We start from the raw sequence: 17,122 nt of genomic DNA on the forward strand, positions 1-17,122 counted from the left end.
CTGTTTTTATGTCAATACCTTTAGAAAGTGTCCCTGTGTTAGAATGTAGTTTCTTTTATTATACAGAATTGTTTCAGATATCCTAGGTTTTTTGTTTTTCCATAAGAAGTTGAGAATTGTCCTTTCAAAGTCGGTAAAGACTTGGGTTGGAATTTTGATGGAGATTGCATTGAATCTGAAAATTGCTTTTGGTAGGATGGTCATTTTTTTTACTGTTAATCCTAACAATTCATGAGCATGGGAGATCTTTCCATTTTCTGATTTCTCCAATTTCTTTCTTTAGAGACTTGAAGTTTTTATCATATAAGTCTTTTACTTGTTTGGTTAGAGTTACACCAAGATATTTTATATTATTTGAGGCTGTTGTGAAGTGTGTTGTTTCCCTGTTTCTTCCTTAGTTCCTTTTGTTTGTCATTTGCATATAGGGGAGCTACTGATTTTTTTTTCCAGTTAATCTTCTATCTAAGCACTTTACTGAACATGTTTATCACCTATTTTAACAGGAGGGCCTGCTTAGTTGGGGTTTATGTCCTGTCCAGTTCCCACATATGATAAGCCCCCAAAGAAAAATCACACAGAGGTCTCCATAAGTTATAAACTGATTGGCCCATGAGCTCAGGCTTCTCTTTAGCTCTTGTAGCTTATATTAACCCATTATTCTTATCTATGTTAGCAACATGGCTCAGTACCTTTTTCAGAACACAACCTGCTTCTTCGGTGGTCTGGGCAGGACTGGGGGTAATGGGCTTTCTCCTTCCTAGAATTCTCTTGTTCTCATCGCCCTGCCTCTACTTCCTGTCTGGTTGACCCGCCTCTACTTCCTGCCTGGCCAATCAGCATTTATTTAAAACATGATTGACAGAATACAGACAATTCTCCTGCATCAACCTATAGGAGTTCCCTACAGAATTTTTAGGGTAATTTATGTATACTATCATATCATCTTAAAATAAAGGTATTTTGGCTTCTTCTTTTCCAGTTTATATCCCCTTAACATCCTTTAGTTGTCTTACTGCTCTAGATAAAATTTAAGTATAATATTGAATAGATATGGTGTAGACAGCCTTGTCTTGTTCCTGATTTTAGTGGAATTGCTTTAAGTTTCTCTCCATTTAATTTGATGTTGGTTATAGGTTTGCTGTAAATTGCCTTTATTATGTTTGGATATGTCCCTTGTATCCCTAATCTCTCCAAAACTTTATCATGAAGGGGTTTTGGATTTTGTCAAAGGCTTTTTCAGCATCTGATGAAATGATCATGTGGGTTTTTTTTTTCAGGTTATTTATCTGGTGGATTACATTTACTCATTTTCATATGTTGAGCCACCCCTGTGACTCTGTGATGAAGCCTGCTTGATCATGGTGGATGATCTTTTTGACATTTCCTTGGATTCAGTTTAATAAGTGTTTTGTTAAGTATTTTTGCATCTATATTCATAAAAGAAATGTTCTGTAATTCTCTTTGTTGAGTCTTTATGTGGCTTGGGTGTCAGGGTGACAGTGGACTCATAAAGTAAATTCTGTTCCTTCTGTTTCTATTTTGTTGAATAATTTGTATTGGCATTAACTCTTATTTGAAAGTCTGCTAGAATTCTGTTAAAACCAACTGAACCTGGGTTTTTGTTTTTCTTTTAACTTGGGAAACTTTTAATGACTTACTCTGTTTCACTAGGGTTTAGAGGCATGTTGAAGTTGTTTATCTGATTTTAACTTTGGTAAGTGGTACCTATCAAGAAAGTTATTTGTTTCTTTTAGATTTTCCAATTTAGAGAAGTATAGATTTTTTAAGTGTGTCCTTATGATTCTCCAGATTTCCTTAGTGTCTGTTATGTCCCCCTTTTCATTTCTGATTTTATTAATTTGGATATTCCGTCTTTTAGTTAGTTTGGATAAGGGTTTGTCTGTCCTGTGATTTTTCTCAAAAACAAACAAACAAACAAAAAAAAAACAGCTCTTTGTTTCATTGATTCTTTCAGCATTCTTTTTTTATAATTTCTTGACATCTGTTCATCTTGGGTGTGCTTACTTCTTTCTGTTCTAGAGCTTTCTGGTATGCTGTTAGGTTGCTAATATAAGAGCTTGTCAATCTTTTATTATGTAGCCATTTCGTGCCATGAGCTTTTAGTGCCACTTTTATACTCATAAATTTGTGTACGTTGTGTATTTATTTTCATTGAATTATAAGGTTTTTAATTTCTTTATTTCTGTCTTGAGCTATTTTTCATTGAGTGGGAGTTGTTCAGTTTCCATGAATTTGTAAGCTTTCTGTTGTTTCTGTTGTTATTCTTGCTCAGTTTTAATCCTTGGTGATTTTATAGTGATGGAGGAAGGTCATTGGTTAAAAAAAATAAACTGCTTTGCCCTCATAGGTTAGAACATAGGTGGGTGGAGTAAACAGAACAGAATGCTGGGAGGAAGAGGAAGTGAGCTCAGACGCCATGTTCCCCTCTCCTGGGCAGATGCGATGAAGCTCCAACCCAGGATGGACGTAGGTTAGAATCTTCCCGGTAAGCGCACCTTGGGGTGCTACACACATGAATAGAAATGGGCCAAGCAGTGTTTAAAAGAATACAGTTTGTGTGTTGTTATTTCGGGGCATAAGCTAGCCAGGCTACCAGGAGCTGGAGCAGCAGGAACACAGCCCACAGCTCCTACTACATTATAGAATACAGGGAATTATTTCTATATTCTTGTATCTGTTGAAGCTTTCTGGTCAATTTTGGGGAAAGTCCCATGAGATGCTGAGAAGAAGGTGTATTCTTTTGTGTTTGAGTAAAATGTTCTGTAGTTATGTTCATTTGCTTTATACTGTCAGTTAGCTGTAGCATTTTTTTCCATTTAGTTTTTGTCTAGATGACCTGTTCATTGATGAAAATGAAGTATTGCAGTCTCCCACTTTCAGTGTGTGAAGGTTAATATGTATTTAAGCTGTCATAGTTTTTCTTTTATAAAGGGGGGTACCCTTGTGTTTGGTGCATAGATAGTAAGAATTGAAATGTCATCTTGGTGAATTTTTCCTTTGATGAATATGTAGTGTCCTATTCTATCTCTTTTGATTGATTTGGTTTGAAATCCATTTTGTTAGATATTAAGATTGCTACACCAGCTTGCTTCTTAGGTCTGTTTGCTTGGAATAATATCTTTTCCAACCAATATTTTGAGGCATTGTTGATGCTGAGGTGTTTCTTGTATGTAACAAAAGAAAAGGTCCTGTTTTCATATCCATTCAGTTATTCTGTGTCATTTTATTGGGGAATTAAGGCCATTGATATTAAGGGATATCAATGAACAATGACTGTTAATTCCTGTTATTTTGTTGTTGTCTGTGGTGGTGGTCACAGTCTGACTGTCTGTCTGTCTGTCTGTCTGTCTGTCTCTCTCTCTCTCTCTCTGTGTGTGTGAGTGTGTGCATGCCTTCCTTCTTTTGGTTTTACTGATGTGAAATTATTTATTTCTTGCATTTTCATGTGGCAGTTAACCTCATTGGTTTGATTTTTTCCTTCTAGCACTTTGTGTAGGGCTGGGTGTGTAAATAGATATTGTTTAAATTTGACTTTATCATGGAATATCTTGTTTTCTCTATTTATGGTGATTGAACGTTTTCCTGGGTATAGTAACTTGGGTTGGTCTCCTAGAGTCTCCAGTACTATTGAGAAGTCAGGTGTATTTTTCTAATAGATCTGCCTTTATATGTTACTTGGTCTTTTTCACTTGTAGCTTTTAATATTCTTGCTTTGTTCTGAATAGTTAGTGTTTTGATTATTATGGGGTGAAGGTGATGTGGGATTCCCCTCTGTATACTGTGAATACCATTGGTTAATAAAGGAACTGTCCTGGGCCTGTGCAGGGAATAGAGGTGGGCAGGGAAAACTAAGCTGAATACACGGAGTCAGAGAGAAGCCATGTAGCCCCACCAGAGACAGACACTGGAACTTTACCCAGTAAGCCACAGCCTCATGGCTATACACAGATTACTAAAAATGGGTTAAATTAAGATATAAGGGTTAGCCAATAAAAAACTAGACTTAATAGGCCAAGCAGTGATCCAAATAATACAGTTTCTATGTGGTTATTTTGGTTCTGGGCAGCCGGGATGAACAAGTGGCCTCTTTACAACAGTGAGGGGACTTTTTTTCTGGTCCAATCTATCTGGTATTCTGTATGCTGTTTGTACCTTTATAGGCTTCCCCTTCTCTTGGTTAGGAAATTTTTTTTTCCTATGATTTTGTAGAAACTGTTTTCTGGGTCTTTGACTTCTCCTCTATTTCTATTAATTTGTAGGTTTGGTCTTTTCATAGTGTTCCAAATTTCCTGGATGTTTTGTGTCAGGAATTTTCTATTCTATCTTAAATACCTGATATTCTCTCTCTTCCTCCTCCTTTCTCTCTCTCTCTCTCTCTCTCTCTCTCTCTCTCTCTCATTGCAAGCAAGGAGAGGGGGCCCTTTGTCCCATCCACCTGGCTACCTTACACCTGAAATAACCACACAGAAACTGTATTAATTAAAACACTGCTTGGCCATTAACTCTAACTTCTTATTGGCTAACTCTTACATATTAGTTTAACCCATATCCATTAATCTGTGTATCACCACGTGGCAGTGGCTTACCATGGCATCTAGGCATCTGGGTTTTTGGGTGATTGGTTTGTCTCAGTTTGATGAGAATTTTGTTCCTTGTTGTCTGTTTCCTCTCTGGAAACAGTAAAACCGGCTGAGTGTTGCCTGTTTTACTGGCCTGCTCAGCTGGTGTATGCATGGGGGGTGGGAGGTCAGGAGGAGATGGTTTGAGGGATCCACAGGAAGCATCAATGGGGTTGTGGTGGGGGCTACCCCTGGTGTTCTGTTGCAGCTCTAGGGGCAATGCTGAGAATTGGTTCTGGGATAACAGAGAGTGGGGCGGGGGAGGGGATCTGTGTACTGCCTGCTAGGTCTTCTAGCAGGTGTTGCCTATAGCTGGCCACCCGGGTTGAGGGCTGGGACATAACAGTATGACAGGAAGGGAAGGACTGATCCTAGGTTTATGGTCTCAGTATCCTGGCAGATACAAACAAAAATTCACTCCAAAAAAAATGTAAAATTAATTACGATGATTATGGTGTAACTTTGTAAAATATTCTAAAAGCTATAAATTCTATATTTTGTATAAGTGGTATGGTAGATGAATTATAACCTAAATAAGCTTTCATATAAAAAGGAGGTGACATTACCCAATGCCTTGGATTTTTTTTTTATAAGTAAGTTTTCAGAAAGTAAATTTTAATAAAAACTATGTAGATACCTGAAGAAATTCAACCCCATGAACAAGAACCAACCTGAATTATAAATAGCATGATGAACACTGAGGTTTCTCCCCAGTGTTTCTTCAAGGGAGGAACACATGATTGAGAATGTAGACTTGGGACAGCATCCAAACACTAACCTTATGCTTGTGGTAACGGCAGAGGACAGTCTCACTGTTCCTAACTTCTTCATGTTTTCTCTTTTCTGGCAGGGTCTTGAACTTGTAAGTTATATAGCTGAGGTGACCCTGAACTCTTAATTTTCCTGCCTCCACCTCCCAAGTGCTAGTATTACAGGCTAAACCATCAGACCCAGCTTCTGCCTGAGAAATCCTAAAAGTAGGGCCAAAGTATTTGCTTCTAAGTAGTTTATCTGTGTCTAAGAACAAAGCTCAAGAATATTTATAGAAATAGAAAACATCTACCACTCAGTAATTTCTGGCATCTAATCATAGGTTACCAGTCAGGAAACTACAGTATTAATGGGGGAAATAGGTTAATTAGAACAAATCCAGAACTAACGCACATTTTGGAATCAGCACCAGAGGATAAGATGTATACAGATCACTGGAAGGTGGAATAAGTTATGATTCATCCACCCCCGTAGACCATGCATCCCATTCTTAACACAGTAAACCTAGGAAAGGGAAGAGGCTTTCTTCAGCACCCTAACATTCATATTGCTCTGCCTTAATGTGGCTCCATTCAGTGTTCTTTCCCCCAGACTGCCTGTCAGTTTCTATTGTTGATAAGAAGGCCTGATCCATCAGTGAATCTTATGGCATTTAGAGCATAGAATCTTTCACCATTTTTTCATCTTGCACAATTATATATAATGCTGTGTAGTATAGTGCTGTATCTGTGTTGAGTTTGTTTGAATATTACTATTGATTTCTGGGTTTACAGCCAATGAAGACCAGCCAGAGAAGCCTCACTTTGACGGTCGCAGTGCGATATTTGAACTGGATTCGTGCAATGGTAATGGGAAGGTTTGCCTCGTCTACAAACATGGGAAACCTGGTAAAGATCATTTCCAAAGCATGATTCTACAGTATGGGTGTGGTTTTCCCTGAACTTGCCTGTCAGCCATCAGTGAACAAAAAGCTCTCTGAGATGCTTTCATATCTCTTCTTTGTGCCAAGACTCAGCCCCTCTGGTTCCCTCTGAACATCTCCCACTAAGCTAATTTCTCTATTCCATCTCCTTGTGTGTGTCACTTTGAACAGTCCGTGGGACACATGAGAAAAGCTTCAGGAATGACTCATTCTGTTCATATGGTTATGCTTTTGATAAGCATTCAGGAAATGTGGTACCTTTTTTTAATACTTTTACATGTAGGCCAGTTAAGAGCAATAGAAACCTGAATTACTAGACCTCAAGTCCCCACATTGAAAACCAAGAGAAAGCAAGGCTAAATGATAGTTACTGAGAGACTATAAATACCTAAACAGAAACCACTGCCTGCTCCTACAGACTGAATCTAGAACTGATCACATTTAAGCGCTCTTCTTACCTCTTTCTGGTAGTGTGAAGAGGCATAAAGATTAGAAATTACCTCTGGGGAGAAGAGATTGTTTCCAGGTAAAGCTGCTGTAGCGAAAGACTTGGAGATGCATTGTAAACAATCATTGGAATTAGATATTAGGAAGGAGTGAAAGGGATAACAAAGCAGAGGGATGGATGGCTAGAAGGCATTATCATGGAAAAGTTCAACTGATTTGTGGGAATGACAGTTCTCTTTGAATGAGCTTAAGTGATTAGCCTGTGCTCATCTCATTCAAAAGAGATGCAGCCACTTCCTCTCATGCAGAGCTTGGAAGGCTTTCCTCTCTGAGCAAAAAGGTCTGGACAGTCTAGAAGACTAAAGAGTTGTTCAAGGCTGGTTAGGAGAGTGGCAAGGTTCAAATGAAAATGGTCAGGTAGTTTTGGAGAAGGAAGAGAGCAGGTGGGAAACACCTAGGGGAAGATGTTACAGCTTTCTAGAAAGCTAATGAGCCAGAATAGGCTAAAGGTGACAGAAATGGAAGGTCACAGGTGGATATAAGATAGGAGCTGGTATAATAGTGCCTGGGTTAGCTGACCTAGGATAGGATATCATATGAGCGGGATTGCAGGAGTGAGATGGTATAGACCAGTGCTTCTCAATCTGTGGGTCACAACCCCTTTGGTAGTCAAAAGACCTTCCACAGGGATCACCTCAGATAATCAGAAAACATAGATAGTTACATTATGATTCATAACAATAGCAACAAAAATAACTTTATGGCTGGGGCTCACCAACATGAGGAACTGTATTAAAGGGTAACAGCACTGGGAAAGTTGAGAACCACTAGTGTAGACTCTTTTACATTGGATTTTTGTTATTATTTGTTTTCAAAGCACTTTTGATTAGAGACCTCTTTTTTAAAAGATTGATCCTTACAGTTTCTTTCCATCAAAAAAGGAGGGAGTGCTGAGTCCACACAGAACAGAAGCATCTACTGAGATAGCCTTAATGAAATGCCTCATGGTCAAAGCCATTGTGTGATCATTCGGGAATCTATGCGTATCAGATTAATGAAAAAAAAAGCAGCCATGAAAGAGCAGAACTGGGGGGATAGAAGGAGAAAGAGTTTTATTTTGTGCTTTAAAACCTTTCTATTGTGAGTTTCCCTTAACTTTCAATGTATATTGACATTTTAGCTAAAAGGAAAAACATAAAGCTGTCCCTTTCTTCTTACACTGTTTAGGATTGGCTCATGACACTGAGATCTGGTTCCTGGACAGAGCATTATATTGGCATTTTCTCACAGATACCTTTACTGCCTATTACCGCCTGCTTATCACCCACCTGGGCCTGCCCCAGTGGCAATATGCCTTCACCAGCTATGGCATTAGCCCACAGGCCAAGGTAAGGAGAGACTACCACCAGCCCAAAATCTGTTGTGTATCAAGAATTTCCTGTGAGTGTTACATTCCAGAATCCACCTGCAGTAATAGATGAAAGGGTGGAACCCAGATTTTCAATAAGTAGTGATTCCATTGTTGGCTGATAGCTCACATGATTTGCATCTAATTAAGTAATCAGGATCAACTGGAGTGTTATTTTAATTAAATGTCATTGAGGGCTTGGGTCCAGATAACTGTTTTTTGATTGACAATACAAACACTTAGAAGGATTAACAAGTTCTACTTGCCCTCTGCTCCTGGTATACATCTTCACTGGCAGGCACAGTTGTCAGTATGTATGCCCTCCTTAAGAGACTCATTACATGTAAAGCATTAATGCATGGGGGTTTTTGTTGTTGTTGGTTTTGTTTGTTTATTTGTTTGTTTGGGGGGGTTGTATCTTTGTGCTAACACAAATGTGGCAATTCTGCACTTTTATCTTTTCACTTAGCATCCCATATGGGTACATATAGAACTATCTTCTGCATACAGACTGGGCATCATTTCAAACAGGGATGCCAGGCTTATACAGCCTGCCCTGAAAATACCAAGTGGTGGCTAGAATTTTTTAGTGGAATGGAACTGGTCTCGTCTAAAGAAAAATGATAGTGATTTCTTATAGGACTTAATTAGCAAAAAAATAGAGACTGCATTCCTCTGCGACTTGACTAGATACGGGCTCATTCTTCTATTTTCATAAGAACAGCTTCCATGTAATCAGTGCTGTGAAGTGTTTTGGTCAAATAGTGGCAGAAAAGAAAAAGAAAATGTGGCTGTCCTTTTTTCGATGGCTTTCTGAGCAACTCTAGGTATGGAAGTTCTGCACTCACCTCTACCACACCACCTGGAATTTCCATGGTGGGCACCGTCTGCTGTGATGGCTAGTGGAGGACGCTGTCCACTGGTGAGCTCAGTAGTTCTCATACTGCACTGGATATGCTTGACCAAGAGCTGAGGGGTCTTTCATCACTTACTGTTAGTTGTTAAGGCAGTTTTTCATAAAAAACATGTATAAAATGAGCATTACGTCACTGGATGTATAGACCCGAAGTGTATTAGATTTTATCGCTTTTTGAATTTTGAAATAATCACATATACTTTACCAACTGACAGTTAAAAAAAATGTGGGTTAGTGATGGTCAGTCTGTAATGTCTGTCCTATGTGCCCCTGCTCTCGGCCCATTTCCCCTTCAGGCTGTGACTCATTCTCACTTCTGCCTTACAGCAATGGTTCAGTATGTACAAACCCATCACCTACAACAACACAAGCCTGCTCACTGAAGAGACCGACTCCTTTGTGAATAAGCTGGACCCCAGCAAAGTATTCAAGAGCAAGAACAAGATCTTAATCCCCAAAAAGAAAGGGCCTGTGCAGCCTGCCAGTGGCCAGAAAGGACCCGGGCCCTTAGCTCCTCCTTCTGCTAAACCTTCCTCTGGCTCTGGAAACCCTGTCCGAAAATAAACATCCCATCAGCTTCACAGCAGTGATATCAACGCACAGATGCCCTGGGGTGGCCCCATCCGCGGCACTTTGTGACTGCAGGCGTTCTCCTGGGGACCAAAGCCTTAGCCACGAGTTGGGAAGACCACATAAATTCTCCCCAGGAGTCCTTTCCTCCACAGGTTGTGCCAACCCCATCTCCAAAACCAGCTAAGACTTTCAGGTGTGTCTGGAGATGTTTTGTTTTGTTTTTACATTTATACCCGATTCTTAATGTCTTAGCAGTAATTAGGTCCTCCCAAATAAACCCATGGCTCAACTCATCATCATCATCATCAGTAACAACTAGTCATGTGACCATCTCAGTTATGAAAATTTTATACCCTCAGTTTCATTAGCCACATTTCGATTTTGCACGTGATAGTAGATTCCATATGGGATAACACGGAGACGGGAAGCATTTCTGTCCTAGAAATGTTGCATGTGAACATTTTCATACTGTCAATGCATAATGTTAATACCTTAGCTTTATAGGCTGTATGTTTTGAGAAGACACTTTCAAAGACACAGTCTTGTGTTTTTTATGATCTGTACCACAAACACATCTCACTTAAGTCATTTCTTTTTTTTAATTTAATGTAAAAACCCATGTTCCTGATCATTTTCCTGTTTCCAGCTTCGTATGGATATTTCTACGTTTGCCAAAACCAACTTTTTAAGAGATTGACTCGTGTTGTATTTTATCTGTTAAAGCCAGTCTGTTCACAAGAACTTTTAGCTGTTCTGCTTATTCACAGCTGGGAACTGTCTCTCCCATCTACCTCTGTTCTAAGCAATACCCTGCCTGGAACAGTGTGGGTGCCAGGAGGCCTTTGTAAGCATGTCCTGTAATTCAGAAGAAACATGATGGTATTAGACACTGAGCCATCCCACAGGTTTATCTTCTGTTAAATATTAGGCGTATAGCAAAATTTCTATAAAGAAATTACTCTGATTTTCAGTTAAGAATATCTGTCCTTCCTCTGCAGTCCTGGCGTGGGCAACCCCAGTGTTCTTAATGGCTACAATTTTTGTACTGATATTCCAGAGGTAGAAAAATAAAGAGTTCTAAGAAAGGGGAGACTGCACACACCCTTTCCCATTGGCTAGCATATGTTTTCTTGATATTTTCTACCAGTGGTTGTCCATCCAGGCTTTGTGTGCTGCCTCTTCCAACTAGTCACACTAGGCTTCTCTTTTCTGTTGTGATGGGAGCTACAGGTCCCTGTCTCTCTCTCTCTACTAGTCACACTAGGCTTCTCTTTTCTGTTGTGATGGGAGCTACAGGTCCCTGTCTCTCTCTCTCTCTACCTGCACTCCTCTGACATCACTTTAAATATTTATGAACATTTCAAATTCTTGTTTGGGGGGCTGGAAAGATGGTTTAGCAGTTAAGGGCATGCACTGATAATGTAGAGAACCCAAATTCGTCTTTAGCACCCACATGAAGCAGCTCACAGCCACCTGTAACTCCAACTCCAGGGGACCCAAAATGCCCTCTGGCCTCCACAGGAACCTATGCACACACAAAGAATAAAAAGACTTGAAAAACGTATTTTTTGTTGTTGTTGTTCATTATAATGATACTCAGGAAGAGGATGGGGTCTTCAGTCTTTGTCTTACAATCTCTGTTGCTGTGAAGAGACATCATAACCATGGCAACTCTTTTAAGGAAACATTTCATTGAGATGGATCACTTCCACTTGAAGAGGTTCAGTCCATTATCATCATGGCAGGGAGCATGGCGGTGTGTAGGCAGACATGGTGCCGGCTTCCTCTTGATCAGAAGACAACAAAAAGTGGTTTGTGACACTGGGAGTAGCTTGAGCAAAGGAGACCTCAAATCCCACCCCTACAGTCACATACTTCCTCCAACAAGGCCACACCTCCTAATACTGCCACTCCCTATGCGCTTATGGGGCCAGTTACATTCAAACTACCACAGTCTTCCTCCTACCACTTCCATACCGCCAGGAAATCTAAGAATTAGTCATCAAGGACTGGCAGACTGCCTGGCTGCATCCACATTTTTTAATAGTTCAGATACTGAAAGGTAAGTGCTCCAGTGTATTATGGGAGCACACAGAGCTCCATGTTAGCAATGTATTCCAATGTTTTAAAACATGCTGATACATGATCCTAGTTTATGTTTCAAGACACGATCTGTCTCTATAACCTAGGCTGGCCTCAACTTTGCATCTGTCCTGCCTCCATTTTTCCAATGCTGGAATCAGGGCACGTACCACCATACCTGTCCACTTCCAATGGAAAAGTGTTTAAAACGACATCAATCTATCTTCTGAAGCAAAAGCAGCTTCAAAACCAATGGTATAACATTCAGTGTGGCAAAAAAAAAATTCTTTATGTGTAACTTAATGATGATATGACTGTTGTGACTGTGTCAGATTATCCATAACTTAGGAGATAACGTGAACCTTTTTAAATGATTTATTGCATTTGAACATTTAAAAATGTGTAACAGTTGCAAGGAAATCCAACAGTACCAGGCCGTCATTTGTCTGCTTTTGTGTTACAATTAGAAGCAGTCACATTCTCTCCATGCAGTAGGTATCCTTAGCTTGGTATTTGTGGAGCTCTTGAATTTGAAGCGCCAAAGGAGTGGTGAACAACACACGCATCTCTGCTCCTGTGTATTCTTATTTGTCTCAACAAGCTGCCCTTAAAGAACACACGAGGCCAGAATTAAGCAGAGCAGTAAATCAAGTGAAGCCCTGTATAGGTGGCCCAGGGCGAACACATAGGCTACTCACCCAGGGAACTGGCTCTTCGAAGAGAATAATGGGTACTTCTAGCAGAGTCTTAACATGGAAGATGAATGAGTTAAATGGGAGAAAACCCCCATGAGGCTGATGTTTTTAAAAATGCAGTTAAGTGGTGGTGGTGCATGGCTTTAATCCCAATACTTGGGAGACAGAGGCAGGCAGATTGCTCAGAGTACAAGGCCAGTCTGGTCTACAAATTGAGTTCCAGGACAGCCAAGGCTGTTATACAGAGGAACCCTGTCTCAAAAAAAAAAAAAAGAACTTTTTAAAAAGTGCAGGTAAAAGGTTAGTATACGCTATACAAGAAACTTAACTGCCCAGGAAAAAAATCCCTGTTTTAGAGTCACAAAATGAGAACAGAACTGAACACCTCATGCTGTGCTGATGTAACTAGTATCACATACCACACACAAAATGTCACGTCACCCTGCTTGTAGGGAGGCAGCCAGGCCAAAGACAAGGATGAAAGGGTCCAGCTAATATGCACACAATAGCCTCTAGAATCTAATGCTTAAAGCTGTGATCTCTAGACTTACAAATGTGCGCCAAAGGCACTGGTATCACATGGAAAATAAGATCCTTAGATCGCAGTTCAGATCTACAAAATCAGAATTGCCAAGGAAGATTCCAGGTATCACAATTGTCTTTCCTTTTTTTTAAGACAAGACCTCACCATGTATCTCAGACTGGCCTACAGCTATGTAGTCTCCTGCCTTACACATACAGACACCCCCTGCCACTAATGTTTTAATTACAGACGTACACCACTATGCCCACTATGGGATTTTACTCAATTTGACAGTAATACTGAGTCTAAAACATTCTGCTTAAGGTCTGAGATGTTTGGTTTTAATTTCATGAAATAAAAATATTTTTGTAATCCAGTAAAGCATATATAATACCTGAAATAGAGGGGCTGAAGATATGGCTTAAAGGTTAAGAGCTCCGGCTGCTCTTCCAGAGGACCCAGGTTCAGCTCCCAGCACCTACACAGCTCACAACTATCTATAACTCCAGTTTTAGGGGATCTGGTACCCTCACACAGATATGCAGGCAAAACACCAATACACATAAAATAAAAAATAAGTTTGAAAAATTTTTTTAAGAATAATGAATAGATTCAGGCGATGGTGGCACACACCTTTAATCCCAGCACTTGGGAGGCAGAGGCAGGCAGATCTCTGTGAGTTCGAGGCCAGCCTGGTCTACAAGAGCTAGTTCCAGGACAGGCTCCAAAGATATAGAGAAACCCTGTCTTGAAAAATGAAAAAAAAAGAATAATCACAGTTTTTCACTTTTGCATAATGTATTTTCCTAAAGTGTTGTGGAGACCATTAAACATTTACAGATATGAATACAACAGTGCCCATCACAGTTTCAATAGTTACTGTCTCATGGCTAAAGTTTTAGCTATACTCCGATTTCTCCAAATTTTTCTCTTAAATAATTACAACCTATTAGTTTTTAAGCCATATGTCTTTCTTAGGTTTTAGAGGTTGCTCTGGTAGTTATAATGCATGTTCCTTTCTCTGTTTAGAGCGGTAGTTCACACAGGGTCCCTGGTCGCACTATTTGTGCAATGTAATTCTGACCATTACAGCTGAATGGACTACAGGTAGGTAGCAAACCATGGCTGTGCTCTTAAATTTGGAATATGTAGATAGATCCCCTACTTGGCTTCAGTCAATCCCACTTTGTACCATATCCAAAAGCAATTTATAGAAGATAGTATTTTTGCCTTACAGTTCCAAAGGGAGAATCCATAATGGCAGGAGAGGCACTGTTGCAGGCAGCCAGAGCAGGAAACAGAGAGCATATATTCACCTGCAAACATGATGCAGAGAAACCAGGAGCAAGGCTATACTATAACTCTAAAAGCTCACCCACTTTCTCCAGCAAGGCCACACTTCCTAAATACTCTATGGCTTCCCCAAGCACCACCAATCAGGGACCCACTACTCAAATATGTCGACCTATGGAGAATACCAGCCAGGCATTTTCTTATAAACCCACACAGCCTCCATTTTGGAGTTGTGACTGCTAAATGAGTTCAGGCATAGAATCAGTACTCAGAAAAAGTAGTTGCTGCTTTTCCTGTTCTCCCTTTCTAATGTGTTCCCACTGTTTCTAGCTGTTGACTGTCTGCTAGCAGCTGTGCTCTCCTAAGCCATTCACTCTTTGTTCCAAGACACCAGTTTGGTTCTCCCCTGTGCCTGTTTACCTGCCGTTTCCTTCTGCAGCTCAGCTCGAGTGTGCCTCTATCCAGAGCTTGATGAAGCCCCAGCTCTCCTTTAAGGAGATTACCATTCAGTGAATTTTGGACATCTTACCTGACCTCTGTAGATTTTTGTGACCAGGGTTTTTTGTGCTACTTTGGAAAACCATCCTAATCATTATGAAGTCCCATGGACCATTAATATATAAAATTTAAGTTGGTTATACAACATTTTGCATTAAGTCAAATGTATCATATTTTAAAACAACTAAGAATTAATGAGAAAAAGCTATGAAATTACGTAGCTTTTTAAAAACTGAGAAAACAGTAACTGCCTTAGAGTCTGGATACTCTTAGTCTAGCTTACAGACTGTGTTTGTCAGAAAACCCTGTCATAATGAAATACATTACACATGAAGCCACGAGTGCCCCTCGTCTTTTTGCACCATGTATTTTCTACTCAGAAGCCTAGCTGACTGGGTATCCCACGAGCAGCTATCTTGATAAGACTCTTAAAGAACAAAAAAGTAACTTGTGAGACATGCTGGGATGTACCAGATCTTATCCTGTGTCTAGGAAATGTTCTTCAACAGCGTTGATGCTCCATTTCTTCGGATGTAAAATGAAAATTTATGGAAGGGCTGTAAAACTCTATTAAATAATGCAAATCAAGCACATGGAGATGGTTTCAATACGCAACAGCTTTTTAAATAGCATTCAGAAAGTCCATTTTCTCCCCATGAATTACCTAACCAACAGAACCGACTACTCTACCGGATGATATTTTGAGAAAATTGATGATCTATTTTAATACATATCTTCACTGTCTATTTCAAAGTCATTAGCTTTCTTTTAAAATTGAAAAGACATTTCATTTCTTAAGCAATTTGGTACTTTTGTGGTGTAGTTATCTCTCTGATAAAATGATTTCTAATCAAAACTAGAAATAGCTAAAGAATGGTAGATAACTGAAATTAATTCGATGACAGCCTCCCACGGCTTCTTTTATGCCTCCTAAGGAGAGGGATCATGGTTCTCCCTTTCCCAATTGATTGCCCAGCCCTGGCATGCAGTTACCTCCAGACCTGGCTCTCAGTGCAAATTTGTGTGGTTATACTATTTTTTTAAGGACTGCCATAACGAGTTACAACAAACTTGATGGCTTAATAGAACATAAATTTACTCTCATGTACTTCTGGAATCCAAAAGTTCAATATCAGTTTCATAGAGCCAAAATCCAGGTGTCACTAAAACTGTACTTGGGAGGTTGTCCTGGAGAGCCTGTCCTTGCCTCCTCCAGCAGATGTTTGATGGAGGAAGGTCATTGGTTAATTAATAAAGAAACTGCTTGGCCCTGGTAGGTTAGAACATAGGTGGGTGGAGTAAACAGTACAGAATGCTGGGAAGCAGGGAAGTGAGCTGAGACACCATAGCTCTGCTCCCCAGGGCAGACGCGATGAAGCTCCAATCCAGGATGGACATAGGCTAGAATCTTCCCGGTAAGAGCACCTCAAGGTGCTACACACATTAATAGAAATGGGCCAGACAGTGTTTAAAAGAATACAGTTTGTGTGTCGTAATTTTGGGGCATGAGCTAGCCAGGCGGCCGGGAGCTGGGTGGCAAGAACACCAGCCCGCAGCTCCCACAACAGATGTTACTTTGGGGGCACATCGATTCTTGCTGCTTCTGCTTCACCTTCTCTTCTGTGTTTCTCAAGTCTCTTCTGGCTGACCTCCATAAGGACTTGTGATTGGATATGAGGCACACCTGGACACTGCAGGATGCTCTGCCCGCACCTGTAAATGTCTTCTTTAGAAAGGAATGTTAGACTTCAGAGATTAGAACCTGAGGTCCCAGAGGTGCCATGAGTCAATGTGCCACAGTAGTGTTTGCTACTACACCGCTTCAAGGGACCATGAATGATGTAAATTTTTGTTTTGAGAGCCACAGATGATCTAGAAGCAACTTAAGAGCTGAGAAACTAAACTGCTACTTGTGCCCCTGCTCTTCACCCCTGCGTTGTGTTCAACAATGAACTTGGAAGAAGACAAAGACTAGATCTCCAGCCTTCCCAGACTCTATGCACAGTCTCCTTCATCCCCAATTCCCTTTAAGTTACTTTTAAACAGAAAATCCTTAAAGTTCTGGAAAAAAAATCAGTTATCTTCAACAAAATAACATTTACCTTTCACCACATTCCAGCATGTGACAATAGACACAGTAGGACCTATGATAATGACCTGAAAGATTAGCAATGACATCTTACACAGGTAAAGTAACAAGGTCTTATAGAGACATTTAGAATATAAAAATTGCTAATACAGGGTTCAGAGAGATGACTCTGGCTGCTCTTGCAGAAAACCAGAGTTCAGTTACTAGCACCTGTATCAGGCTGCTCACAACCATATAATACTCCTATTCCAAGGGATCTTATGCC

At 40.1% G+C, this 17,122-nt stretch overlaps 1 protein-coding gene across 1 annotated transcript in view; it reads left to right on the forward strand.

Moving 5' to 3' along the window:
- Tpgs2 (tubulin polyglutamylase complex subunit 2) overlaps positions 1-11,233 on the forward strand; it is a 59,702-nt gene extending 48,469 nt beyond the window's left edge. The window contains exons 5-7 of the mRNA XM_057788714.1: positions 6,185-6,298; positions 8,008-8,168; positions 9,432-11,233. Coding sequence (XP_057644697.1) covers positions 6,185-6,298; positions 8,008-8,168; positions 9,432-9,668 — 512 coding nt within the window. The 3' untranslated portion in view covers positions 9,669-11,233. The remainder of the gene's footprint in view (positions 1-6,184; positions 6,299-8,007; positions 8,169-9,431) is intronic.
- The last annotated feature ends 5,889 nt before the right edge of the window (positions 11,234-17,122 follow it).

The sequence above is a fragment of the Chionomys nivalis genome, chromosome 14, assembly GCF_950005125.1.
Source record: "Chionomys nivalis chromosome 14, mChiNiv1.1, whole genome shotgun sequence".
NCBI lineage: Eukaryota > Metazoa > Chordata > Mammalia > Rodentia > Cricetidae > Chionomys > Chionomys nivalis.